The 27,774-nt window shown below is 47.1% G+C and overlaps 1 protein-coding gene across 1 annotated transcript in view; it reads right to left on the reverse strand.

Annotated features, from left to right (window-relative positions):
• Nucleotides 1–27,774, reverse strand: part of ADAM12 (ADAM metallopeptidase domain 12) — a 397,973-nt gene that overhangs the window by 37,638 nt on the left and 332,561 nt on the right. The window contains exons 12-17 of the mRNA XM_082637797.1: nucleotides 24,475–24,652; nucleotides 19,899–19,988; nucleotides 18,209–18,404; nucleotides 5,172–5,280; nucleotides 4,867–5,065; nucleotides 1,165–1,242 (exon numbers count right to left, since the gene is read on the reverse strand). Of these exons, the coding sequence (XP_082493923.1) occupies nucleotides 1,165–1,242; nucleotides 4,867–5,065; nucleotides 5,172–5,280; nucleotides 18,209–18,404; nucleotides 19,899–19,988; nucleotides 24,475–24,652 (850 nt within the window). The remainder of the gene's footprint in view (nucleotides 1–1,164; nucleotides 1,243–4,866; nucleotides 5,066–5,171; nucleotides 5,281–18,208; nucleotides 18,405–19,898; nucleotides 19,989–24,474; nucleotides 24,653–27,774) is intronic.

Consider the following 27,774-nt stretch of genomic DNA (forward strand, 5'->3'; position numbering starts at 1 on the left):
GGCGCCGTCCTGCCCGCCCTGGTCTCCTGCTGCAAATCACAGTCATGTGCCCTTTTGGCAGCTTGTGGCAGAGAGATTACAGCCCTAACACCCCACTTGGAGGCGCTGCTGGTGAGCCCGGCCTCGCGAGGGAAGGACCGGGGTCCTTACTTGTTCCCAAGTCATGGCCTCTCCAGTGTGTGGATGGGACCCCAGGATGTTGGAGAGGGAGGAGTCCAGGGTCCCTGACACAGCCTTGCTACTAACTGGTCATGTAACCTTGGACATGTCACTATCCCCACTGGGACCTGGACCCCTTCCATCAGCCAAATAATAAGGCTGCGCTAGGTCATTTCTTCCAGCCATTAGAAAGAAATCTATGATCCAGTGAAGACATTAAAAGATTCCATTTTATATTGACAGTCAGCTACACTCACCATCAACAAACCCATCTGAGGTGACACTGCAATCCTTTATGGTTACAGCACAAGAGTAATTTTATGCAAACCTCCATAATTCTATGTTACAACCATTGGTGAGTGTCTATTTTAAGAAGAGAATTTGGACCACAATATCTGTAGAAAAGGTTTCAGAAAAACAAATGAACCACTGGCATAGCTAGTCAAGATTAATATGATTCCACTGGAAATAATTAAGCCCATCAGAAAAAATAAACTAGATTTTAAACAATTAGAATCCTCTTCCCCCCCTAAAAATTCTCTGAACTAAAATAACAGCCTTCTTTAGTTGACACCCATTGTATGTGATTTCAAGAACATGTGGTCGGTATGTTCTGTCTTCTTTGTTTTAATTCCTTTCGGAAATATTTCAGTTCAGACACATATTCTGAATCTTGGCTGTAGGAGGGACGGCTCTGTTTGAAATGCTTCATGAAGGAAGGTTAATGTTAAAATTACTTTGAAGATGACAAAGTCCCTTTTAAAAAAAATCCAGAATGTTAATTTAAAAGATAATTATCACTCAATCTGATTTTGTTAAATAAAAATCCCATTTCTTATGCTATGTAAAGGTCAAAGAAAATGAATGTCTTCAGAAGAAAATATTGAGGAGACACTGACTGCTATATTTTTACAAAGTTATGGATGGTAAAAATCCTTTACAAAGGAATGATTTAGTGCTGAACTTGATGTGGGCCGGCTATACAAAGGCAGTTCACCTACTCACCCCTCTGCCGTGGCATTGCACCGCACATTCGTGAACACCAAAGACACTCACGTTCTGACACCGACGATTGAGGCAAATCTGGAGAGGAGGGAAACACAGCACATATCTCAGTCTGTCTACAACCACACGCACATGCATCTAGCTGTGTATTTAGGAACAGAGGAATGGATAAAGAAGATGTGGTACATATATACAATGGAATGTTACTGAGCCATATAAAAGAACAAAATAATGCCATTTGCAGCAACATGATGAACCTAGAGACTGTTGTACTGAATGAAGTAAGTCAGACAGAGAAAGACAAATATCATATGATATTGTTTATATGTGGAATCTAAAAAAAGGGTACAGGGCCTTCCCTGGTGGCGCAGTGGTTGAGAATCTGCCTGCTAATGCAGGGGACGCGGGTTCGAGCCCTGGTCTGGGAGGATACCACATGCCGCGGAGCAACTAGGCCCGTGAGCCACAACTACTGAGCCTGCGTGTCTGGAGCCTGTGCTCCGCAACAAGAGAGGCCGCGACAGTGAGAGGCCCGCGCGCCGCGATGAAGAGTGGCCCCCGCTTGCCACAGCTAGGGAAAGCCCTTGCCCAGAAACGAAGACCCAACTGAGCCAAAATAAATAAATTAATTAATAAAGCCTACTTGGCTTTAAAAAAATAAATTAATTAATTAATTAAATAAAAAAAGGGTACAAATGAACTCACCTACAAAACAGAAATAGAGTCACAGATATAGAAAACAAACTTATGGTTACCAGGGGTTAAGGAGGAGAGAGATAAATTGGGAGATTGGGACTGACATATACACACTACTATATATAAAATAGGTAACAATAAGGACCTACTGTGTAGCACAGGGACTCTACTCAATACTCTGTAATGACCTATATGGGAAAAGAATCTAAAAAAGAGTGGATATATGTATAACTGATTCACTGTGCTGTACACCTGAAACTAACAAAACATTGTAAATCAACTATACTCTAATAAAAAATTTTTAAAAAAGAGAGGAAGTAAAGGAAAGCTTGGGGAAGACCATCTTTCAATTAACATGAATAATGCACTTTGCCTTGGACCTGGACATGGATCCTGATGCCTGCCTCCAAACTCAGCCCATTTCAAGACTCACATCAATGTGGACACTATGGTAGTCGTCTATCTTCATGGCATTTTATATGGTTTTGGTCAATCCTGAAATTAGGGTAACTGATTTTCTCATGATTTTTGTCTAGAGCTTGCAATGCAATCTACATATTGCAGCATTTCCCCCTCCCTTAAAAGATGTAGCAGAGAACAAAAGAGACTAGTCCTTCACCTGGGCCTATGCAGACTCAAAGACTCCAGGAATCCTTGAATCTGGTAAGGGAGATATTAAAATATGGGAAATTTTCCAAAACACCGACTGACAAGTACTATCGTCGATGACATAAACCATCAACAGAAATGCTCAGCAGAGTAAAACAGACGCTTCCCTTGTATGTCTCAAGCCTCTGCAGAGGCAGCAATTTGCTAAATGGTACTGGGCTGGTTGAAAGAGTTTAGTCTTATTTCAAAGGTGCATAATATAGTCCAGACTCAAGGGATCAGGTTCTTTATCTCCCATAAGATGTTACAAATTAGTGGAGTCAAAGGGAGAAAAGTCTAATTTTTATTTTTATTTTTTTAATTAATTAATTTTTTTTTTTTTTTTGCGGTACGCGAGCCTCTCACTGTTGTGGCCTCTCCTGTGGCGGAGCACAGGCTCCGGACACGCAGGCTCAGCAGCCATGGCTCACTGACCTAGCCACTCCGTGGCATGTGGGATCTTCGTGGACTGGGGCATGAACCCGTGTCCCCTGCATCGGCAGGCGGACGCTCAACCACTGCGCCACCAGGGAAGCCCCCCAAAAAGTCTAATTTTTAGATTACAGAAGCATTTTTAATCAAATAGGACCTTCCTATGAGACATTCACCATCTGACCCCAGCAGTTTATTTGAGGCAAGATGAACGCCCTTTGAGAAACGTGCTGGTCCAAGCAGCTCTCAGGGCTGGTGGGAATCTTGGCCAAGGGGACTGTCACATTCCGGCTGAGGAAGGAAATTGTCTGGGGTTGCAGTGAACACAGCAGGACCCCAGGCAGAATCACAGCATATGGGTGCTGCCCTCCCCCAACCTGCGGGCTAGGCTAAGGACGGCTTTCAAAGAACTAGTGTTCCGCAGGCAGGAGATCAAAGCACACTGAATCCTGCACATGAAGGGAAAAGCTCACTGATAAATTGCATCCCTGGAATTTCAGTGTTCAGATGCACCTGGCCTTAGCTGTTCAGACCACAGTTTAAATGGTGTCAGTCTAATGTCAGGGCTTGAATATAAGCGAATGGGTGTGGTTAAGGAGACACCCAGAATGTATAACATGTTTCCCTCATCATCCTGTTTCCTTAAGGATAAAAGCATTTGTGGTGTATGGGGGAAGCGGGAGGGGGTGGAGTGGAGGGAACTCCTGTCCTGGGGACTCCACTACAGGAGAGGACTCAGCACCTTTCCCTTCTGCTCTGTGACTTCCATGTCAGTAACGATTTCATAATCATTCTGAAAAGGAGGAGCCTGATAAAATCATCTTCTTTCCTAAAGTGTTTTTTTTTTTTTTGTGGTACGCGGGCCTCTCACTGCCGCGGCCTCTCCCGTCGCGGAGCACAGGCTCCGGACGCGCAGGCCCAGCGGCCATGGCTCACGGGGCCCAGCCGCTCCGCGGCATGTGGGATCTTCCTGGACCGGGGCACGAACCCGTGTCCCCTGCATCGGCAGGTGGACTCCCAACCACTGCGCCACCAGGGAAGCCCTAAAGTGTTTTATTAACTTGCTGTCATTCCGTCCGATGAGAAAGTTTGGTGGGAAAAAACAAGGTGGCAGAATATAAAAATCTCAAAACATTTTTTTTTCGTTTTGGACTTTATTTCTAACTGCCTGCCCCCCAACCCCCAGTATCTCAGTCTACCTTTCCCCCCGATCTCCAAAAGAACACCCTTTGGGGCTTCCCTGGTGGTGCAGTGGTTGAGAGTCTGCCTGCCAATGCAGGGGACACGGGTTCGTGCCCCGATCGGGGAAGATCCCACATGCGGCGGAGCGGCTGGGCCCGTGAGCCATGGCCGCTGAGCCTGCGCGTCTGGAGCCTGTGCTCCACAACGGGAGAGGCCACAACAGTGAGAGGCCCACGTACTGCAAAAAAAAAAAAAAAAAAAAAAAAAAGAACACACTCTGGCTTTAAGCTTATCCTCTCTCTTCCCCTCTCCTGTCCCTGTACGGGGGTCTCTGAAACGACATCTGACTTCCCATTCTGTCCAGGTGAGAACAAGTCCCCACCATGCCAAAAACCCAAACCACATTTCCAAAAACAATATAATATGCTGCTGTGTTTCCTTCCAGCGTAATTTCCTGGCTGGAAACTCTCATAACATCCAGAGTGTAGACATGACTTATTAACACGAAAGGGCTGAGAAAACAAGCTTGATTTTCCCAAATCTGCATCTCAATGGTCAGACCAGGATCTCGGATTTATTGACTTTTTCTTCTAGCTGCAAAGAACGGAATTTCAGAGGCAACATTCTGAGAAGCGGATTTAGGAAAACAAACCAACCCTGTAACTCAGTTCTCCAACAGGACATTTCTCAGTGGGCCCCCTTCCAGACTTACATTTGTGATGCAAGGGAGCATATGGGTCTTACTTTTCCATCTGCACACTTTGTGCCGGCGAGCACAAGCCCTGGGTCCGGCATGTCATCGCCCAAGTACACGTGGGTCCCGCGGCACAGGATCCGACCTCCTTCCTGCAGGGGGATATTCGTTTCTATGGAAACGGCATTTGTACCGATGACTGGTCGGCTGGCACCTCCTTGACACTGGATTTTTCCACATTTAGCGTCTCTGGAAAGGCAAGAACAGACAGCGCTCAGAGAGGGAAAGTCTGGAAGCAGCCCTAAGTGATCTGGGAAGTTCAAAGCCATGGCGCGGTCAGGAGGCAGACCCCCACCTCATCTCGCACTTGGCAAAGGAGCTCTTGGAGTCTTTGCCGCAGTTGCCATAAGGGTCGCCTGCAGAGTTGACTCTCTCGAAGCAGATCCCGGGGGCAGGTTTAGCACCTGAAACAGAAGCAAAGCAGCACTTTCACCACCTGCAAGTGTTCTGAACATTTTTCTTGGAACAGCACGAGGCTTTCAGGTTAAGGGAAGATGTGTTCAGCATCCTGAGGAATCACACCTGGCACCTTGGCTGATGCCTGATACAAGCCCCCCTCAGCACACAGCAAAGCATGCATTTCATCACTCCCTCTTCTGGAGGGCTGCTAACCGGGCCCATGGCACGTGCGGCCTCTCCAGAGATGAGGCCTGGCTCTGGGGCCACACCCGACCCAACCCCAAAGTGGGGGTGTGTGGCTGGCCGGCTGCGGGGGAAGGGGAAGCTTGCTCTCTTGAACAACTCCCACACAACTCCGGGGGGAAAATACAAGTTAAAGCAGGCTCCAAGGAATAATGATGACTAACGTGAGGAAGCAATGAGAGAGAGAGAGAGAGAGAACGAGCAACGCAGAGGTCTTACACCACGTTTCCAGCCCCACAAAGCTCCCTACTGGAGCAAGCACTGGCTTCAACGAATGCCTGCGTTTGCAAGGCAGAGACTGCTATCAGAGGCCATGGAGGCATAAAACCTGATGGTCTTTTTACACAGCAGGACAGTGCCCGGTACAGAGGGGTGTGGAGCCAGAGAGCTCAGGACATGCCTTTTTTAGCACATCTTCTGGTCAAGGAAGGAGAGAACATGTACCTGGGGTTTGCGTTGCCAAAGTTCTGAGGGCTCTGGAATCCTACCATAGTGGTATCTGTTGAAGACTATGTGAGAAATTCAGGAAAATGTTCTCTATTCTTCAGATAAGCTGTGCCCTGTGTGGTGCCCTGGGACTGCCTTCCTGCCCACACCAGTGTCCTGTCTGGGCTCTTCTTCTCACATCAGCCAGGATGCCAACTTCCCCAAGCCCAGCTCTGCCCCCTGCCCTTCTCTGCACCCTGCTCTGGGGAGGCTCCGCGGGCCTTCCAAGGTGACAATGTCATGATGGGCAATGCTCGCCTCCTCCCAGGGACCAGATGGTGTTCTTATTACTAAAAAGTCCATCTTTCTGCAACCTGATTCCTCATCAGACACATTCAGCATCTCATTAAACAAACAAAGAAGCAGACAAATCAAACCAAACAAAACCCCTGCAGCAGTTGAGACCAGCAACAGGTTCAGCCATTGACCTCTGCACTAAGTTGCCCCCGTCCTGGACCTCTTATTTTCCCATTCTCTGTTTTTTTAAAAATCATTTAAGAGAGTCTCCCGAACTCCTCCCATAGGGCATTTCCCTGAACTGGACACAAGTCTCTGTCCTAACGAGATTAAAAAATGGGCAAAAGAACTGTTAAGACATTTCTCCAAAGAGGACATTCAAATGGACGACATCACTACACATTAGGGAAATACAAATCAAAACAACAATGAGCTATCACCTCATGCCAATTATGGTGGCTGTTATCAAAAAAAAAAAAAAGATAAGTGTTAGTGAGGATGTGGAGAAAAGGAAACCCTCATACATTGTTGGTGAGAATATATACAGCCACTGCAAAAGACAGTATGGAGGTTCCTCAAAAAATTAACAATAGAACTATCACATGATTACCAGTTCAACTTCTGGGTAAATATCCAAAGGAACTGAAATCAGGATCTCAAAGAGATACCTGAACTCTCATGTTCATTGCAACATTATTCACAAGAGCCAAGACACAGAGGAGACCTAAGTGTCCACTGACAGATGAATGAATAAAGAAAATGGTAGTACATACGTACAAGTAAATATTATTCAGCCTTTAAAAAGAAGGAAATCCTGCTATCTGTGATAGCATAGATGAACCTGGAGGACATGATGCTGAGTGAAATAAGTCAGATACAGAAAGACAAACACTGCATGATCGTGGAATCTAAAAAAGTTGAACCCACAGAAGCAGAGAGTAGAACGGTCATTGCCAGGGACTGGGGGGAATGGGGAGGTATTAGTCAAAGTGTGCAAAGTTTCAGTGACACAAAACGAATAAATTCTAGCGATGTACTGTGCAGCACAGTGCTTACAGTTACTAACACTGTATATTTAAAAACTTGCTAAGAGGGTGAATCTTATGTTTAGTGTTCTCATCACATACACACAGAAATAATAGTAAAGAAAGAGGGTGGGAGGAATATGTAGGAGGTGGTGGATATGATTACAGCATAGATGTGGGGATGGTTTCACAGGTGTCCACTTACCGCCCAGCTCATCAAGGTGTACACACTAAATACGTACAGCTTTTTGTATGTCAATCGTAACTCCATAAAATGGTTTAAAAAAGTCTTTGTTTTCCACAGCACATTCCCTCCATTCACAGCTTATTTTGATGCTGACCCTTTTATTCTGTTGTGACGCTGTCAAGGGGAATCTTATTTTTAGGCATAAGTACCCACTCACCCAACAGTGAGTCTTTTGATTTTACTATTTTCTATTTGCTCGGTGGCTGTATATTCACGATCTCCACAACCTAATCACCCATCCTGTTGCTTGCCAAAGCGAGCTTTTCAAAGCTCTTTTACCATAAAAAAAAAGTGGAGGCAGGAAGGCACACCCTAGGAATAATAACTAAACAAGTGATAAATGTTCTTGTCTTTTCTCAAACCCAGTTTTGTCAGTGGACCTGAATGAGCCTCTAAACCAGCATTGACAGAGGTTCACGAGGTCCAACATGCTTTCTCAGCCGGACTGTGAGATTCAAAAGACACGACGGAGAGATTAAGAGGTCAGTGCTACTCATCCATAAAAAAGAATGAAATAATGCCATTTGCAGCAACATGGATGGACCTATGGATTGTCGTACTAAGGGAAGCAAGTCAAACAGAGAAAGACAAATACCATATGATATCACTTATATGTGGAATCTAAAATACGACACCAATGAATCTATCTATGAAACAGGAACAGACTCACAGACATAGAGAACAGACTTGTGGTTGCCAGGAGGGAGGGGGCGTGGGGGAGGGATGGATTGAGAGTTTGGAGTTAGCACCTACAAACTATTATATAGAGACTGAATAAACAACAAGGTCCTACTGTAGAGCACAGGGAACTACATTCAATATCCTGTAATAAACCATCATGGAAAAGAACACGAAAAGAATATCTGTATATGTATAACGGATTCATTTTGCTGTACAGTAGAAATTAACACAACATTGTAAATCAGCCATACTTCAATAAGATACATTTTAAAAAAAGGGGTCAGTAGTAAACCATTCTTTCTGATGCTGAATCTTTTGAGAAAACTGTTTTATATTCGCCCATGTATGGGATCTAAGAAAAACAAAAACAAATGTTTATCAAGTCTCATTTCCTTTTGAAAGGCCTCCTCCTGTTTGATGTTTACAATCAGTGGCCGTGCTGCAGCACTGGAAGAGCCGGGGCTTGGGACTCAGAATAATGGGCTGATCTGGTGTCAACCCTACACACTAGGAGACCCTGGTCAAGCTACGGGAACTTTGGAGACTCTGTTCCCTCATTTCTATGATGGGGACAAGGACAGCCCCTGACCTGAGGTGCTGTGAGGTTCAGTGAGTCCCCCAGGCTCTCAGTAAACCTGAGTTACACTGAGGATGGCCATTGATCATGGGGAAGGGGACAGCTTGGCCCCTGAACATTAAGGACATAGGGGGAGGGGAGCTCCTTGGAGCTGACCTTGTTTGCAACACTTGCCGTGTTTTAACAGGTTTTAACACTGTAATAGTTCAGGATGGTGTCGGTAAGGGCTTCACACCTGTTGCCTTCACAGAGGGGCGTCCCCAGTGCCTAGCACATCACGGGAAGCCAATGAAGGCTGCTGAGTGACTGGGTGAGGAACTCCTGGCCCCACCTTGGGAAACGAGAGGGAAGAAAGAGAATCTCCTCATCGGAAAGCCTGGGAGGTTCTGTACATACTTTGCATATTAAATAAAAAGTACAGTCATAGCTCAAGGATCTCAGCTTCCCTGCCTCCATCTCCTCCTTACTTGTTTCAGTGAGCAAGGCTCCCACTTCCCTGAGTCCTGTGCTCATTCTGGGCACCCCACCAGCCAGGCCGGGCTGGTCCTCCAGAACCTCATCACCCTGCGCAGATGCTGAGCACCATTTTGAAAGAGGCAGTGGGAGACCTCAAGGAAAGACACTTGAGTTTGACTCCTTTTTATTCCACTGAACTCTGGGAACCAAGAGCGTCTTCCCTGTAATTCCTTTTCTTGCCCTTAAACCAAGAGACACGCTTTAGATGAATGGGAACGTTCTGGCTCACTAACATGCCATTTGTTGGGCATCCCCACTATTAGTTACTGTGCTGGGCACGGCATGCAGTAGAAGTCAGTCCATAAAGAAACAAAGCTGAGTGGGGTCTGACCAGTAAAATTTACTCCACTCTGGTATTAATCTGCCCAGTGGCTTGAACAATGCAGCGTTCTAAAGGTTAACTTTGTCTCTTGCAAGAAAGCAGTAACTGTCTATTTCCAAGAGTTTTGTTCATTTCAGCTGTTATTCAAAACTCAAGGGAGTAGGAGATGCCACATCACACTCTACTGTTGATGTATCGGCAGGACATGTCATCAGTGGGGCAAAGCAATGACACTGCTGGCTACAGTGTGGCAAAGGAAACTCACATCTGGATGAGTAGCGGGTCATGATTTCATTGGCTGCATATGCTTAGGGATAGGCTAGATAGATATCTCTGTGAAATCAAAGACCAGAATGCATACCTGATCCCTTGTCACATAATTCCTTCACTCTTTTTTCTGGAGGATTAAGGGAAAGTACACTATGATGGGTAATTCGTGGTTAACCTTGATGCATAAGCTCTTTTGCATCTCCATCCTCAAGTACTTAGGGATTGAAAATTTTCATCAACTTCGATCAGCTTTCATCAATACTCTGAAACTGCTGTTGTTTCAATGGCATGGGGGAGGTGAGTGACAGAAGTGAGAGGAGGATGCAGCAGAACCCTGTTTACAATGCTCATTCTCATCCAGTTGGCTAACATTTTCTTACCGGAGGTCTCCACGTTGGGATGAGAAATTTTTTTTTTTTTTTTTTACTTTTGTAATCTTTATTAATACATGATCATCCCCTAGAGTCTCACCTGCTAGCCTTTCAAACAAATTTCGAAGGCAACACACACCTGGGCGGGGGGAAGTCCTTCACAACAGTGGGTGCGGGGAAAGGAGAATGAACCAGAGGTCAAGGTGCCCAGGGTCTCAGCCCACCAATGTAGAAACAATGTACAGCATTCAGATGGTTATCCACGTCCACATATGACAGGACACACTCTCCCAGTGGGGAAGGGGTCACTAGAGACCGATTTAGACTGTCAGGAAGCACCACTCTCATGGGATGAGAAATCTTGCATGAGAAACATGATGTTTAAAGACCAAGGGGTTTAATAAATGAGACAAAATAAATGAAGTATATAAGCAGTTGAAACTTGATCCAGATCACAATATGCCCTAGTGCTGCCTCACCTCCAATTTCAAGCTGTAGGACACTGTCACACAGGGTTTCGGGCCACCTCCTGGGGCCAGCAAGCTCCCAGCTAGAGGTTGGGCACTGCTCAGCCCCACCTGGTACCACCAGCGGCCCACTGGCCATGCCCCTCCTAGGAGGTAACCTCTCTTTATAGGAGAGCCTGTGTGTGTGTGTGTGTGTGTGTGTGCACGCGTGCGTTTCCTCTGGTGGTTTGGAGCAACCGTAGAGATTTGTGAAAAGGAGGTGCAGAGTAGAAGGCTTGTGATTATTCAGTTGTTTGTTTTGTCTAATACCTCTCCCATATCCCTTTTTCTAGGAACAAAACCCTTTTTCTTATGGGAAACCCATTTTATATGGTTCAGGTGAGGTTAACGTTCCCAACCAATGCCAAAGGGATGGGCATGGAATTCAAGTCTGGCCCATCTAGTGTGCCACGCCACCGGTCGTAAGACTGGGTCAGTGATGGATACACGACCAAAGCCGGGTGCATCAGCATCTTTCTTGGAACCCAACTGCTCGAGCTGGTTGGATGAGGGGCCTGGGCTGCTGTGTTACTAGCCATCGCTGGCTGAGTCCTACAGGGTCTCCCTCCATCACCACCTTCCCGTGAGCCTGGGGACCCTGCTGCTCTCATTCATCCTGGTGGGCTGTCCCGTCTTTGCATCTATCACACTTGTTTTTGCCTTTTGTGATGTCTCGAGGGTCCTGCCTCACTGTAAAAACCCCTGTGGACTGAGATGGTGCCTCAGGCCTGCACAGAGCAGGTGTGTTCCAAGAACGAATGAGTGGAAACCACAGGGAAAGCAATTTAGGGAAAGCACATCCTGTCTCCGCCGCCCTCCCCAGAGGAAGTCAGTTGTGGTTTCCGTAGAACAAAGCATCTTGGGTAAATGAACACTGTCTCCTGGTCTGCCTTTTCTGTGACCCTGGGTCTTCACTTATTCATTTACATCAAATGAAGTATTACCGTGCTGTCTTAAGAGCAAAGAAGACATAAAGTCACAAAAAGACAGACATTTTACTTCCTGGAAAGGAAAACTGTCATTCCCTCAACGTTTAGACAAAGTAAGAAATCCTACAAGCAAGGAAACCAGAAAGGGGGTTCCGTGCTGACCTCGGGAGCAGGGACAGCTCTTGCAATAAAAGAAAACATCATTATAGGAAACAGACTAGAAGATGCAAACCCTGAGTGCCCTGGCTGTCAGGACCTACTGCTGCCAGGAAGAACAGTGGAGGAGGGTCCAGCCAAGCGTTTCGCGTGGCTTTTGTGTGTGAGCAGCCAGCTGGCGTTTATCTTAGAGACAGAAGGGTCAGTCATCTAAAAGGTGTAAATGACTTCTATCCACTTGTAAGACATTATAAAGGTACAGATCTGGCTTCAAATCTGCTGCACTTAAAGGTGTCTGTCTTCATGAAGACTGTCTGCCTCATGAAAAAATGTGACAAGTTTTCTTATCACCACTCTATCAATTTACAGCCTTTGAATTCTTAATAATGGAGCTCTTAGATGTTCTGCCGTTATCAAAAGATGAAATTTAGCCTTTCAGAGGGAATTTTGACATCGTACTGTATTTTATAATTCTATAAGAAGTGATGGAATTTAATTACCAGGTTTATCTTCAGAGTTATATAACAATTATATTTATAATTGTAGTTTGGAAGTTCCCGATGTCATTATGTCTTCTGAAAGAGAGATGATGACATCTTGTACTAAGCCCACAATTTACTTGATCTAATCTTTTCCTTAAAATGACGCCGTTATGCAAATGCACGTCCTCAATTCAGTCACCTCAGCTCCTCCCCCATCACTAATTTCCCCAATCCCTGTCACTAATGTCCACAGACAAAGGCATCTTCACAAGCAACTGAAGCCTGCTTGTCCTCCCCATAATTCTCCCTCTGTCTTGCTTTTCCACATTGACCTTTACATCCATCGGAAAATGAAGTCCAAGCAAACACATTCTATCATTTCTTTCTCGCACAATGGGACAAAAAGGAGACTTCCCTGCCTCCTGAACATTATGACTCTTGGCAAAAATCCCTTTTCTTCCCATCTGCAGCCACCAGAGTTGTGGATGATTAGTAATTGTACTGCTCCAGGTATGTCGTCATAAAGCAAACTCATTTAAACTAGCCTGGCAGATAAACTCTGAATATGCCCATAAAAATCATCTGTCCTGCTCACACTGCATCAATCAGGCGACACTATTTTCTGGTGAGTGATAAAATAGATAGAACTAAGATATTTCAGGACTTCCTCGATGCAGACTGTTTGTGATTCTAGACACAGTTATCTGTAAGATTAATTTCCAACCGTTTTCAGCGATCGTGCTCGTGGTTTGGATAAATGACGTTGGCAACAATAAATTCTGTGCCTGAAGAAACACATCCAGCTGTGTTTTGGAAGGAATAAAGGTCATGTCACGTTGACAGAAAATCTTTGTGGCTATTAAGGCTGAAGTGGACAGAAGGCTAAGTACAAGGTACGGTGTGAGCTGCCCATAACGCTTATGGGTTTGACATCACCAGATGAAGTCTTGAGATGCAAGATTTGTGGAAGAAAAATCACTGAGGAAAAAAATATGTCAACTCCGGGCCAGCAAGAGTATCATCAACAATAATAACCAGGAAAACAAGTGGATGAACAAAAGCCCCAAAAGGTATTCTAAAAGTATATGACTTTGCCAGTTACGAGTTGCAGACATATGTTTTGAATTTTCTATCATTTATTTGTAGAAAGATTTGGAAGCAGGATTATTTTATTGAAATATAATGCTGGATTGAGAAAAGTCCATCTCAAAAGGGAATAGTTAGCTGGAAGGAAGAGCTTCATCTGGTCAGTGTTTGGGTAGCCAGATTTGGGCAGTGAGTAACTAACTGACTTCCTGAACGTAACGGGGGATTCTGGCCAAGGTGCCAATGGCAAGGGCCGGCAGAGCAGGAGCTCAGCGACTCCTAGATTTATGAGTTACTGTCTTCATAGGGGGGTCAGAAATGATCCCAAAGCAAATGTGGTCCTGATCCCAGAGCGTTTGCTAAAGGATGGGAAGTGAAAGGTTGCCAATGTATCCTCAACAATAAGTTTTCCTCTTCTGAAACATGAAAAGCTAATTCAAAGCAAGCACTGTAACACAGCAATACGCTGCTCTCAGCCTAGCACGTCTAGCTGGCCGGGACCTGGCCGAGGAAGTGACCTCTGCCCCTGGAACTGTGATGCTCACATCCCGACTCTACTGCAGGTCCAGGCAAGAGTGCACTGGGACTGTGGGAATTATGTCACTCTGGCAGACCAGGGCTCTTGGTCAGCATCTCACAGTAGCAGGACATCGTTGAATCATTAGTAAATGAGAGAAGGGGGCAGCAGACGGGGTTTTCTGCGCTCCAGGTCACAGCCCAAGCTCTGGACAAGCAGAAGCGCCCGCAGTTCCCTGAGATGGCCCCCTGTTCCTGTGCACCTTGGCCCTTGCTGTTCCACACGCAGGATGTCCCCTCCTCTCCCACCCCGGCAATGACCACTCCAGGGCAACCTCGGCTTGGAGCCTTCCTGCTTGGCTCCCCTACCACTTTCACCCCAGGCTGAGCCCCCTCTCTCTTCCCACCAGATCTCAGCCCTCCCCACGGCCCCAGGCACTGCATAAGCTGCATGCTACTGCATGTGATATATACATGTAATATACTCACATATATGAAATAGATAATAAGCTATGTTGGAGGACAATGATACACCCGTGCGGTAAATGTATTACTCTCCCTACTTTACAGACGACGTACAACAAGGTTGAGTAACCTGCTGAAGGTCACCCTGCCAATAAGTGGTCTGTTCAATGCCTATGGTAGCCAGAAAATGGCCCCCCAAAGGGGTCCACGTCCTAATCCTTGGAACCTGTGACTATGTGACCTTACTTGGCAGAAGGGACTTTGAAGATGTGATTAAGTTACGGATCTTGAGATGGGGAGACGATGCTGGGTGATCTGGTCCAATATCATCACAAGGGTCCTTACCAGAAGGAGGAGGGAGGGTCAGAATCAGAGAAGGAAATTTGACCACAAAAGCAGAAGTCAGAGAGAGACAGAGATTTGAAGATTCTGTGCTGCTGGCCTTGAAGGTGGATGAAGGAGTTGCAGGCGGCCTCTCAAAGCTGGAAAAGGCCAGGAGACAGATTTTCCCCTAGAGCCTCCGAAGGTAACACTGCCCTGCCAGCATCTTGATTTTAGGACGTCTGACCCCAAGAACTAGAAGATGATAAATCTGTGTTGTCGTAAGCCACTGAGTTAGAGCATACACAGGAAACTCACACAGTGCCCTTGAACTGGACAGTGAGGCTGCCACACTGATATAAGGAGAGGAACACACCACATGTGCAAAGGGGGTGGGTGAAGGCCCTTCCAAGAAGCCCCCTGGTACAGAGGGTACCAGTGCCACAGCTGGTGGTGGCACTAAGTCCTTTGCTCTCCCGAGGAAGTCTGTGTGGTGACTGCAAGAACTAACAAGGGGTTGGCCGAGGTAGACAGAACCCCAGGAAGTCACCAGCCTGAGGGGCTCCCCAAGGCTGGTCCCCATGCTGGCTGTTTCCACAAACTCAGAATTTCTGACGTCAGAGATGTTTTAGTCTATGTGCCATGGCCCCCTCATGGCAAGCCCACCGTCGCCCGGGCAAAAGCGTCCTCAGTCACCAGGGTGAGGATGGGAGGGGAGAGAAGGGGCCGGCCCGGAGCCCCGGGGAGGCAGCCCCTGCTCTGGAGGTGGTGCGGTCCCCGGGGTCCCCACCCCCATTCACAAGAATGTTGAGGGTTCCAGGCAGGTAACTCCCTACTGCTTTTGAAAAGCTCAGCCTGTGAGTCACGCCGTCAGTCTGTCCGCCTGTCTGGGTCTGTCTCTGGTCAGGCAGCTCGAGAAGGACTAATCGGATGAGATAATGAATACCAGCCTTGGTCACCATGAATCAGAGGCACGCAGCCAGCTGAGTCACTCGGTGGTGGGAGCTCAGAGAGGACGGCGGGGCTCCATCTGACCTCACTCTGGAACTGGGGCCAGACGCTCCAATACAGCCGGGCACCGAAGACCACATCTCACCCCAAGAGTTCCAAGTGCTGTGTGTGCTCTGGCCGTGGAATGCTCCTTGGAAGCGAGTGTTATAAGATCCCCTGTAACTCGAGAAGGGGAGATTACGGAGTCCGGAGAAAGGCTGGGAAGGGACGGCCACTAGGGATGCTTCAGGCCATGAAGATTTGGCCTGCAGCAGGAGTCACTGTCCCAAAGTGACCCCACTTGGCTAAAAGGTGTCTAAAGTCACTAAGCCATTCAGAGCCCATACAACCATGTGACATGTGTATAGTGAGTGCCTACTTTGTGCTTGTCATTGAAAAGCTTTTGAAGCTGTAAGCCCTACCTTGCCTGGGCCCTCCTGCCTAGCCTGGGAGGAGGCCAGGGCCCAAAGACAAAGCACTAAGGCTCCAGGCACCACCAGCTTCTCTTTCCACCTGCCCAAGCACATCCGTGAACCTGAGGCATTGGAAGAACTCTCCAGAGAACGGGATAAATGGAGGCTGTGTTGGCCCGTGTTGCTGCATCCAGGCTGCTCTCTCGGCTCCCTCAGAAAGTTCCCAGGGCACAAGGGCATCTTTGGCTTGGGGTGGTGGTGACTGGTCTCCATGACTGACCCCAGCCCCAAGAACCATCTGCCCTGTTCTCCACGCTTGGGTCACTGCTTTCATGTCACACTGAAAACCCAAGCTCTGAGGTTTAGTCATTGTTTTCTGCCCCCATTTACTTCCTTCATCACCCCTAGACCCAAAACCTCACCATAAAGTCTGACAAAGGCGCATATCGGACTTCTCTCCCCTGCAGAGCCTGAGCTTGCCTGGCCCTCTGCCTGGGCCTGGCTGATCACAGTGCCCTTGCCACAGCTGGGGCCTCTGGCCAGAACTGAAGTCACCCTGCCACCAACGGGAAGAGGGAGAAGCATGACAAGATAGTTTGGGCCACAGTCTTGGAAAACACCGTGGGATTCACTGCCAGAATCCTCAGCGCAGGAGACGAGAGGCCAACCCTGGGGTGACAAGCCCATGCCCTGGGCTGCCCACCAGGCCCTGGATCTCCGGCCCCAGAAGACGGCGCAGTGGAGGAGAGAGAGACACAGGGGACTCAGTCTCCCCCGTTTCACATCTGTGCACCCATTTAATTCTAGAGCACCTGTGGGACTTTCGTTCACTGGCTCTTTGGGGTGACGGCACAGTGTGAGAACTACACCTGGGCTCCGGGTCACAAGGACCTGGGTTCAAATCCCAACCTCATAACCTTGGGAAATAACTTCCAGCCTCTGAGTCTGAGCTTTGCCTTCCATAAAGCTGTAGTCCTTGTCTCTCCCTCAGGGGTCATGGGAGAGTTACAAGGGCCAAACCATACGGAGCCCGGGCCCAGCAGCCCATGCCCGGGAAGTGGTGAAGAGTCTCTAAGGGATCCAATCACGCAGCGGCTGCTTCCTGGCCACCTTCCCACCTGGGTGCTTTTTCTGGAACACACGTGTCTGTCACTCTGCCTTCAAGAGCCACAAACGGGGAGCTTCCCTGGTGGCGCAGTGGTTACGAATCCACCTGCCAATGCAGGGGACACGATTTGAGCCCTGGTCTGGGGAGATCCCACATGCCATGGAGCAACTAAGCCCGTGTGCCACAACTACTGAGCCTGCAATCTAGAGCCCACGAGCCACAACTACTGAGCCCACAAGCCATAACTACTGAAGCCTGCGTGCCTAGAGCCCGTGCTCCGCAACGAGAAGCCACCACAGTGAGAGGCCCGCGCACCGCAACGAAGAGTAGCCCCCTCTTGCCGCAACTAGAGAAAGTCCATGCACAGCAACGAAGACCCAATGCAGCCAAAAATAAATGAAACAAAAAAAAACCCAAAAAACTTGAAAAGAACCCCAAAGGTGTTCAGGGCCCTTAAACATCTGTCTCCGTGTTCTTCCTCTGGAGCCCGGGCCTCCCACTCTGGGCCACCCCTCCTCACATGCTTCCCCATCACAGACTCACACATCAGGTCTGCCCCCCGGCCCTCCAGCAGCACTGACTTTCTCTCCAGCACTCTCCGCCCTTGGTTGGGGTCCTCGCTTGGGCTCTAAGAAGCACTAACACAGTCAGGGCGGTGGTGGGAAGTTCTGCCATCTGTCTACCCAACTCCCTGTTAAGCTGTCTGAGGGCAGGGGTCCTGGCTGGTTTATCCCTGTCACCCCACGGGCACACAGTAGGTGCTCACACATCTCTGGCTGGACTGGACTGAGCTCCTTGGGGTGGGCTCTGGGCAGCACCCACTTCTGCGTGCCCAGTGCCTGGCAGGGCCCCGGTCCCACCAGAGAGCCCATCGCTCCAGCTGAACAGAAGGAAGCTTTTTCGAAAGCACGCTCCAGGAGGGATGCTCATGGAAACAGAGAGCGGGCTCCCTGGCCCTCTGCACCCAGGTGGTGGTGGCCACGTACCTGGTCCCCAGAGGGTGATGCACTGCTGCTCGTGGGTCTGGCAGATGCCGTTGTAGCAGTAGCCGTCCACCCCCTGACACGGGTGCCCATCGTGCAGGTACACGTTGGCCGGGCAGTGAGGACTGGCCCCCGTGCAGAACTCCGGGAGGTCGCAGGAGTTGCTAGAGTCCCTGCACGCTGTTCCTGCAGGCTTCAGCTGAAAGGAGAGGGCCGTTTATAGCTCGTGACTGCGGGAAAGGGGGAAGCAGGGTCTCAGCAACACTCCGGGCGTGGATAGGAGCAGGACCATCCTCTTGTAGCTTCACATAGAGGGGCGAGGATTTCAAAGGAAGTTCCCTTTACCACAGAGAGAGCTCATTAAATAAACAGTCTTGCTCTGGGCTCTGAGGTTCACCTTTCCATTATGGGGGGTAACTAAGATCAGCCTCTTTTTAATTTCATGCAACATCAGGGTTTTCTGGTGAGCAGACAAGCTGGTTGCTGGCACCTGGCACCTCAGGGGGGGTGGGAGTGGGTGCTGCCTGATGGACCCACTGATTCTTAAGAACAAGATCTCTGGTCACCAACCCCACCATGTGTTTTAAGAAGACGTTTGCGCTTAAAGCGTTAGCCTTTGTGGGCAAGGTGACAAAAATAATTCCAAGGGCACACTTAACAACAGCGATTTTACTTTGCCATCAAATCACAGAGCTGGAAACCTGTCTGTAGGACTTCACAGGGGCATGTAGAGAAGTAAAGCAAGGGAGCTGTACAGGACGTTAGGAACAACAGTGCCAAACAATGCCTCATCTTTCTGCGGTTGAAGAATTTATGGCTCAGGGTGGCTTGTCTGAGGTTACGCAACCAGTGACCTGTCCCAGCCCCTAAGCTCCCTCCAGGCACCTCCACCACCAGCTGCCTCTTTTAACCTTCGTTCGCCGTAAGTTAATTACAAGTAGAAAGAGGATGAAGGATACTTTAAGCCGAATGTAAAATGTCGTAATGCACTTCTCAAACACTGTGCTCTACTTGGGTCGCTAAGAGGGAGTTTCCTGCAAGCAGAATGCCAAGATCGATTGCTTAATTAAAAGGAAATAAAACTCTACCCTTGGAACCTTTGAATCAAAAGCTCAGGCTTTGACTCTGGCAGATCTCAGCTCTGAATAATGAGACAAACAACGGCATTGCCAAAACGAATGCAGGCATGGTGGCAGAAAATGGCAGAAGTATAAAACTGCCACTCTTGGCTGGGCTGGGTCAGCCAGCACCTTCTGTTGGGGGCACGTCAAGATCAAGATGTTGACACAAAATCCCTGGAACAATCCACGCAGCTCCTCACCCAGCAGGCAGATGTTCTTGGGATGGAGGAGAGGGACCTGGCATGAGACCTCACAGCAGTGGGGACTGGTTCTCGAAACCTTCCTCCAATAGCAGACCCGGAACATTTAACGTGGAGCTGGAGTTCTTTGGTCTACTTACTTTTCAGCTCATAAATAAATAATTGATCGCAGATGACTTAGCATTAGAATATGCATTTCACACGAAGATCGGAAGATAATAAAACTAGGAGATAGATGGTACCAACTTGCGTGATAAGGATTACAGTTTCCACAGCAGCGAATGCTGGGAAGTCGCCCTGTCCAATTGCTTGCCCTGCATCACTGTCAAACCAGCGGACTGCGCGGGTGACCTCGGGACCAGGAGGACTCACCTGGCAGTTTTCACAGCACAGTCCGTGTGCGCAGACGGCATCTGGCTTCAGGGTACAGGTGGTGGCGTTGCAGCAGAGATTCAGACACTCCTGGAGACGGGAACGGGTTTGACAGGGTCACATGGCACAAATACTCACAGAAAGCAAAGGTCGCACCTTAAGTGACTGAAAAGGGAAGAAAGAACCAGAGGGCCTGGCTCTTGAGATGAAAACTAGCCGGACTGAGGATTATCTTCCTCTGGAAGAAAGCAAAACTTCTGGTAAGTGTTTATGAACTGCCTGGGAGTGCGTGTCCCTGGGGAAAGTCAGTAGCACTCAAGCATCTTTCATGATGGGGTGAGGGACCCGGACAGGAAGGCTGGCTGGCTCGGGTGAGGGGTGTGTGTGTGTGTGTGTGTGTGTGTGTGTGTGTGTGTGTGTGTGTGTGTGTGTGTGTGTGTGTGTGTGTGTGTGTGTGTGTGTGTGTGTGTGTGTGTGTGTGTGTGTGTGTGTGTGTGTGTTGACTGCTGGCCTTAATGCAGTGAATCACACCAGGACCACGGGAGTCCTATGAACTTACTTATTTAAAAATCTACATAGATGCATACTTTACCCTTCAAAGACTGATCCAGAGTTGAATCTAGAGCATATTGGCAGGAAATGAAGTCAAATCAATTGTGTTTGAAACACAGTTCCCTGCAATCCAACCAGACGTCCTGGCTGGACTCTTGCTCAGCACAGGTGGGCTGTCTCACCTGATGAGACCCCCCTCAGGTCAGAAATGCACCTCAGAATGAGCAAGAGGCTGGAAGGAGATCCGTGGGCTGTGCCCATTGATCTGCAAAGGATTTAAACTGATCAAACAGTAGCTGGATTGTCCTCTGTGAAATGAACATGAGAGAGGAAGTGAACTCCTTTGTTATGCTGTGCTTCACAGCCACCTAATTTTTTCTAACAAAATGAAACAAGAGATTGATACCTTTTGCTTAGCTCTCAACAAAAGGCCTATACATATCTATCCAGTATATTTATGACATCTTGTGCTTTAGAACATTCCAGTAACTTGGCATTTACACATTTTAGAAGCAATGGATTATCATTAGAAAGGAGAGTTCAGTAGTCTTCAGGATTGAATGTACCAATGTCCTTTTATTTTATTTAATATGATATGTGCTGAAGAATTTATATACTATGGCTAGAGTGAAGCCCATCAGATACTATTTTAATAGTATAATAGTTTACTCCCCCAAACCATCTTCCACGAATGAATTAGTATCATAAACGCCATGAATAAAATGTTGATAATCCAGACGATTTATGGCTCACCAGATAGCTGAACTGTACCCTTTGTAAAACTCTATGAACGATGTTCCCTTTTAACTGTTTGCTCCTATTATACATACATCCCAAATTATTAAATTTTAAATTTGCTCAAGGACTTTATAAACATCCGGAGTGTGTAATATATACAATAAGATAAAACTGCCAACCAGAAGTCATAGCTTTCAGGACGGTAAAGGTTTCTAACTCATGGACTTACAATCCTAAAACACTTAGGAACTCGTTTTGTTTTTTAAAACGGAGGCCATCAGTGGCACTCCTCATCAGTGCCATCACACGTACAGCAGTGCTGTCCTGTACATCATGGTCTAAATGGCTCTCCTAATAACACATTAGCCAAATTACAGACTTCCTTGCACTTCTAAGTTAGATCAGCCATCCTAAAACTGGGTCCTAAGATCCTTTAAGAACTAACTCCCACCCCCACCCCACCAAATCACGCAGCAGTTCAAATGGAAACGCAGCCAAGTAGAATGGTTTTGACTTCAAAGGGGATTGATAATGTGGGAGAGATAACTAAGTTTAAAAGATATTTGCAAGCTACTGGCGTCCTATTGACTTTCAACAAGGAGATAAGGCTGCTTTCCCAACCCTATTAGCTTGGAAGAATGAGCAAGTTGTCAGGAAATCCTCATGGTGGATGTAAATCCAGTGCCCTGGACAGAACGCTTCAGCATTCATTTGCCTTTTAACTACCCAGAATCTATTCCTTCCACAGAACTCTATTTATCAGAAGAGACAAATCCTTCATCTGTTGATGCATTTATTAGTTTAGTACTCAATAGAGAAGTCCAGCAGAGCCAATGAACGCTGCGTCTCCAGAGAAGAAAGAGGAATGAATGAAGCCATTAGAGAATTCTCAGCAAATGCCCCAATTGTCATCCTTGGGTTGTAGGTAGTAGACAGAGATTCTTAATCACAATGAACTGGGGTTAAGACAATGATGCACCTTCTTGAAAATAGTGGCCATTATTTCTGGGAGCAAGGGAACAGAAACTGGTTCTAGTCATGAGCTGGGGCAGTTGTTCTGACCCCCTTTACTCACTGATGTGGTGACACTGGAGGTCTTTATGGTCCAGGGGATGCGTAGGCCAATATGAAACAAAGGCATGATGGATATTTCCAGGGCCTGAGCACTGAGTTGGGGGGTAAAGAACCCAGGTTCACAGGTCTGACTAAAAGTTTTGGTCAGCTTGGAAACTGGGAAATGGGCTTTCATACCCTCAGACACAGTTGGAGCTTAAACTTAAAAAAAAAAATAAAAATAAAGAAAGCTAAGAATTGAGGCCAAAGGCTTGCCTGGGACTTTGAAAGATTTCTTGGAAGAAAGAACTTTGGATGAGGAGAACGAGAGTTCTCTTCAGATAGCAAGAACTTCTCCTATTAAATAAGGACCCCAAGCACAGAAATATACACTTGTGAATTACACGGAGCGAGAACACGGCTCTTACATAAGCAAAGGGTTTGAGTTCTTCAAAGCTGTCCTGCAATGAGCTGCCTGGAGAGACAGTAAACACCCTGGGAAAGCTGAGTGACTTCTTGATGGAGGTAAAAGAGAAGACCAGGACATCAGGCTGGCGAATTTCAGGCACTCAAGCATGTGCTGACATGATGGTGGCGGTGGTGATGCTCGTGGTGGGGTCGGTGGTGGACATGTTAACAGTGGTGATGGGGAGGGTGGCAGTGCTGGCGTATGGAATAAAGGATTGCTAATAGAGTCATTCCAAACCTGAGAGTTCATGGCTCCAGGAAGAGCTGTCAGATTTATTTAGATTAGCAAACAATTACAAGGAGTTCAGATAAAAGATAACCATTTCAAGTCAACATGACCTCTCCTGAGAAACAGGAGTAATTTAAACTAATTTTCTTTTTTCTTTAAGCAATTAGAAAAAGTCTCCAAGCAATTTCCACTTTGCGTAACCCATCCCATGACGGTTTCAAGGTTTCCTCTGCTAATCTGAAAAAGAGTTTCTGTTAGGATTTAGGACTTTGTTCCTGCATAGTAGCCATTCTACTGTGAGCAAAACTGAACGCCCGCTGTGGACAGCCCTGTGACCTTGGATGAATCCTGATTTTGGCAAGGGCACAAAAACATTTGATCAAACCACCTTTGCAACCCCCATCCCCTAGGACTTATATTCACTCCCAGTATTCTTACAGAAATGGTCAGATGGAGACCAGGCTCATTCCTGCTGATGTGGGAAAGCTCAGAGACTTGGAGATTGGACATGATGAAGGTTCTATAACCAGTTGTTTGTTGGATGAACACAGGAATTTGAGGGATGTCCCAGAGTCTCAGCACAAGTTCCCTTCCATCCCCAAATCACCCTTTCAGAGCATCTCTCCAAGGCATGCTCTTCCTAAGGCCTCATCAAGCCAGTGTGTGAATTTAGCTAAGCCCATCTTGAACTTGACTACCGCTGCAGCTTGCACAAGCTCCTAGGGAGGGACTCCTACATGGAGACAGCTTGCTATACAAACGACTGGCTTTGATTTATTCTAAATCAACCTCCTCCAAGTTTTGAGGGGGTACTTCTTTCACCAGGTGGTCTCACTGGGTCCTGTCTTTCTCTTTCCTTCCCAAGATTATTCAGGGATTTAAAAATGGCTGTTAGAATTTTGATGTTGATTAACTTTATCTTGGGCCCTACAGAAATGAGAAAATGTCCTGACACTGGCTGGAAAACAGGGTTAAATACGCCTTTTGCTGGATAAAAATGTTCCCCGCTTTCACTTATTTCTTCTGAAAGCTAACAAGCAGACAGGCCGGAGCCTGGGCGCCTCAGGTCGTCCATACAGAGGAAGCTGCGGCTGCAGGAGCAGAATTTCAACTTGGGAAGAAGCTCTTGCTTAAAAATGAATGCTGCTTATTCAAATTCCCCTCGGGTGCGCACCTTACAGAGAGAAAGACCTGGTACTTGTTAGCCATTTGAAGCCAGCATTCTAAGGCTTTCTTCTCTGTCAAACTCAAAGCTAAATGCTTTTTTGTTGTTCTTGTCCTCATCCTGCCTACGCTACTGCGTCCTTCAACAGAGAAGATTCTGTATCTTTTTAAACCAGTGATACAACTTATTCTATGCAATACTTAAAATTCAAGAAGGCCACCCTGGCTTATGAAGTTTGTTCAAGGTGGTCATGTAGGAGTTTTCCATCCTGCATTTCTAGCACTTTCATTCTACTGCACAATTCCTTCAAGTTCTTGCTTCTTGGCCCAGCCGCGAACGCGAGACCAACATTCTAGAAACGTCTCTCTCACCTCCGGTTCGCCACAGTCACACTCCTCTCCTTCTTCGACATATCCATTCCCGCACTTCTGGCCCCCGAAGGACTGCGTCACTTCCGGCAGGTTAAAGAGGCACATACCCATGCCCTTCTCCAGGCTGGCCTCCAGGTCCTTCCTGCTGCAGCTGCTGAATACCATGGGGAACGGGTACCTGCAGGGAAGAGCCAGGACGTCAGTCGTCAGGGCACCGACAGGCCTCGCGCATCCTTCGCATGCAGCTGTGCGTGGTACCCACGGGCACCATCTGCCTGGGCGGCCACCGTTAGTCTCAGTGAACAAAGGCTTGAGTGGTGTAAAATGAGGCACCTTCGACTACACCCTGAGGTCCAATCCTGCGGAGTTCCAACACCACTGATGAGGAAGTGCTTTATCCAAAAAGAAATGACCTTTGGATGGTTTTCAAATCAACAACTTTAGATTGTGTCTCATTACAGACATCACTAAGAGTTCTGTGTGAAATGATAAAATGGAAAGTGAATGCTTAGGATCTGTAGCTTGTAATATGAACGCTACCTATGTTCATATTGGAAAGTACAAAGATGAAAAAAGTATATTTAAGTCTTTAAGCCATTTTGAGGGGTTTTTTTTGTGTATGGTGCGAGGGAGTGCTCTAACTTCATTGATCAGGAAGGCCATCATCAAAAAGTCTAAAAATAATAAATGCTGGAGAGGGTGTGGAGAAAAGGGAATCCTCCTACACTGTTGGTGGAAATGTAAGCTGGTACAGCCACTATGGAAAGCAGTATGGAGATTCCTCAAAAAACTAAAAATAGAGCTACCTTATGATCCTGCAATCCCAATCCTGGGCATATATCCAGAAAAGATGAAAACTAATTCAAAAAGATATGTGCACCCCTATTTTCATAGTAGCACTATTTACAATAGCCAAGACATGGAAGCAACCTAAGTGTCCATCGACAGATGAGTGGATAAAGAAGATGTGGTACATATATATTGACATATACAATGGAATAGTACTCGGCCATAAAAAGAATAATGCCATCTGCAGCAACATGGATGGACCTAGAGATTATCATACTAAGTGAAGTAAGTCAGACAGACAAATATCATCTGATATCACTTATCCTTGGAATCTAAAAAATGATACAAATGAACTTATTTACAAAATGAAACAGACTCAGACACAGAAAACGAATTTATGGTTACCAAAGGGGAAAGGCAGGGGGAGATAAAGTAGGAGTTTGGGATTAGCAGCTACAAATTACTATATATAAACTAGATAAACAACAAGGACCTACTGTAGGGCACAGGGAACTATATTCAATATCTTATAATAACCTGTAAGTGAAAAGAATCTGAAAAAGTATATATAACTGAATCACTGTGCTGTACACTAGAAAAACTAACATAACATTGTAAATCAACTATACTTCAGTTAAGAAAAATAATAAAGGCAATCATTATCCCGAGGGAGGGGGAAGGTACAAATGACTGAGCTTATCAACTCCACGGCTTCACAGACACAATCCCCATGGTGGGTCAGGGCCGGCTGATACTGGTTTGGGCCTATAAAGGGCAAACCACTGTCTCCCCAGGCACAGCTCTAAGAGAATGGAGGTGGTCAGAAGTGCAGGTCCTGCCCTTGCCTCGAAAAACCAGGGCTACATAGGGATGTGGCCAAGTTGGCCAACTTCCCTACAGAGCTCGTGCTCCCCCTTCCATGGTCCGGAGGGGCTGTGCCACCCGCCTTGCTCCTGGGTGGGCTGTGTGATAATTCTTGGTGATGGAATTAGCAGAGGGGAAATGACGTGTGTCACTTCTGGCCGAAGGTAGTTAAGTAGCTGTTCCTTCCTCTCCCCTGCTGCCAGCTGTGCTCAGACCAGTCCAATGTCCTAGGAGGGGACGAGCCAGACACAGCACCTGGTCCTGACTCACTGACAGCACAGAGCTCCACGGCATCACATGCAAGGGAAACACATCTCTATGATGGTAAGCCCCTGGGAATTAGGGGTCTGTTTCCCACAGCAGCTAGTGGTCCCTAACGTATATAAAGCATCTGACTCTCTTTTACGAATGCGCTTTCCCAGGTCTTAGGCAGCGATTATCATAAGGGCTAAGCACACCAGAAAGCCAGGTTTTATTACTTGGTGAGGAAGCAGGACTTGCTGACCAGCAAGCCCAAGCACCCTCTCCCATGAAGACAGGATGACATTATAATTGGATCCCAATCAATTGGCCAAACCAATGTGTGCTGCTAGGTTTCCCTGAAGACCGCAGACTAGCCACCATTCAATGATTGAGTCTGGCAACACTTCAAGATCATGATGAGTTCCAGGGCCAAACTGGTAACACTGCACTATCTCCCCAGGTGTTTTCTATCAACCTCAGGTTATTAACTCTGAAGTATAATTCTAATCTACAAGTAAATTAATACATGCAAGTCTTGCTCTTGGATACAAAGAAAATACACCAGGACTTAGCTGTAGGGCTGTAACAAAGTTCCTTTCGAAATCTTTATAATTTTCCTGGGCAGACAGATTGATTGTTCCTGGTATCAAAAGTGATACTCAATAGCTTCAGATGATGAGCCACAAGAAAAAGTGTAATTTTGTCCATTTAGAGGAGCTTTGTGTTGAAAAGATGACAGTACATCGCACAGGGAATTGAGAGCAGTACTTCTCTTTGCAGTGGAAGAAATGCAATCTTCTCCAGTGTAAGCATTTCCCAGGACGCCTCTACCTCAAGGCCTGACCCAGGAGACTAAACCTCATTCTCACTCAGTGATACCCAACCAGGTGCTGTGATGAACTCTGACCAGTTCATTCTGGCAGGGCACTGATTTCTAGAAAATGCTAAAGTTAATTAGGAAAGACACAAGGATAAATTGTAAGCCTCGGGAATGGTTTATAAGCAGGATTAACAGCAGTTTATAGCAAGATTAACAGAAGCCCAGTGAAAGAGGGGTATCAATCACCCTGCTTCCCAAGTGAGAAGATGCCCATGAGCGCCCGGGGATTAGAGGGCTGAAACCAGCTCCAGGAACAGCTCCGACGAGCCCTCCCATTTCACTGTCTTTCAAAACAAATACATTTTGGATTTTGTGGGGGACTGACATTAAAAAAAAAGGGGGGGGATAGATGGGCTTCCCTGGTGGCGCAGTGATTGAGAGTCCGCCTGCCGATGCAGGGGACACAGGTTCGTGCCCCAGTCTGGGAAGATCCCACATGCCGCGGAGCGGCTGGGCCCGTGAGCCATGGCCGCTGAGCCTGCGTGTCTGGAGCCTGTGCTCCACAACGGGAGAGGCGACAACAG

The sequence above is a fragment of the Mesoplodon mirus genome (genome assembly GCF_964341445.2).
Source record: "Mesoplodon mirus genome assembly, chromosome: 2".
NCBI classification, from domain to species: domain Eukaryota; kingdom Metazoa; phylum Chordata; class Mammalia; order Artiodactyla; family Ziphiidae; genus Mesoplodon; species Mesoplodon mirus.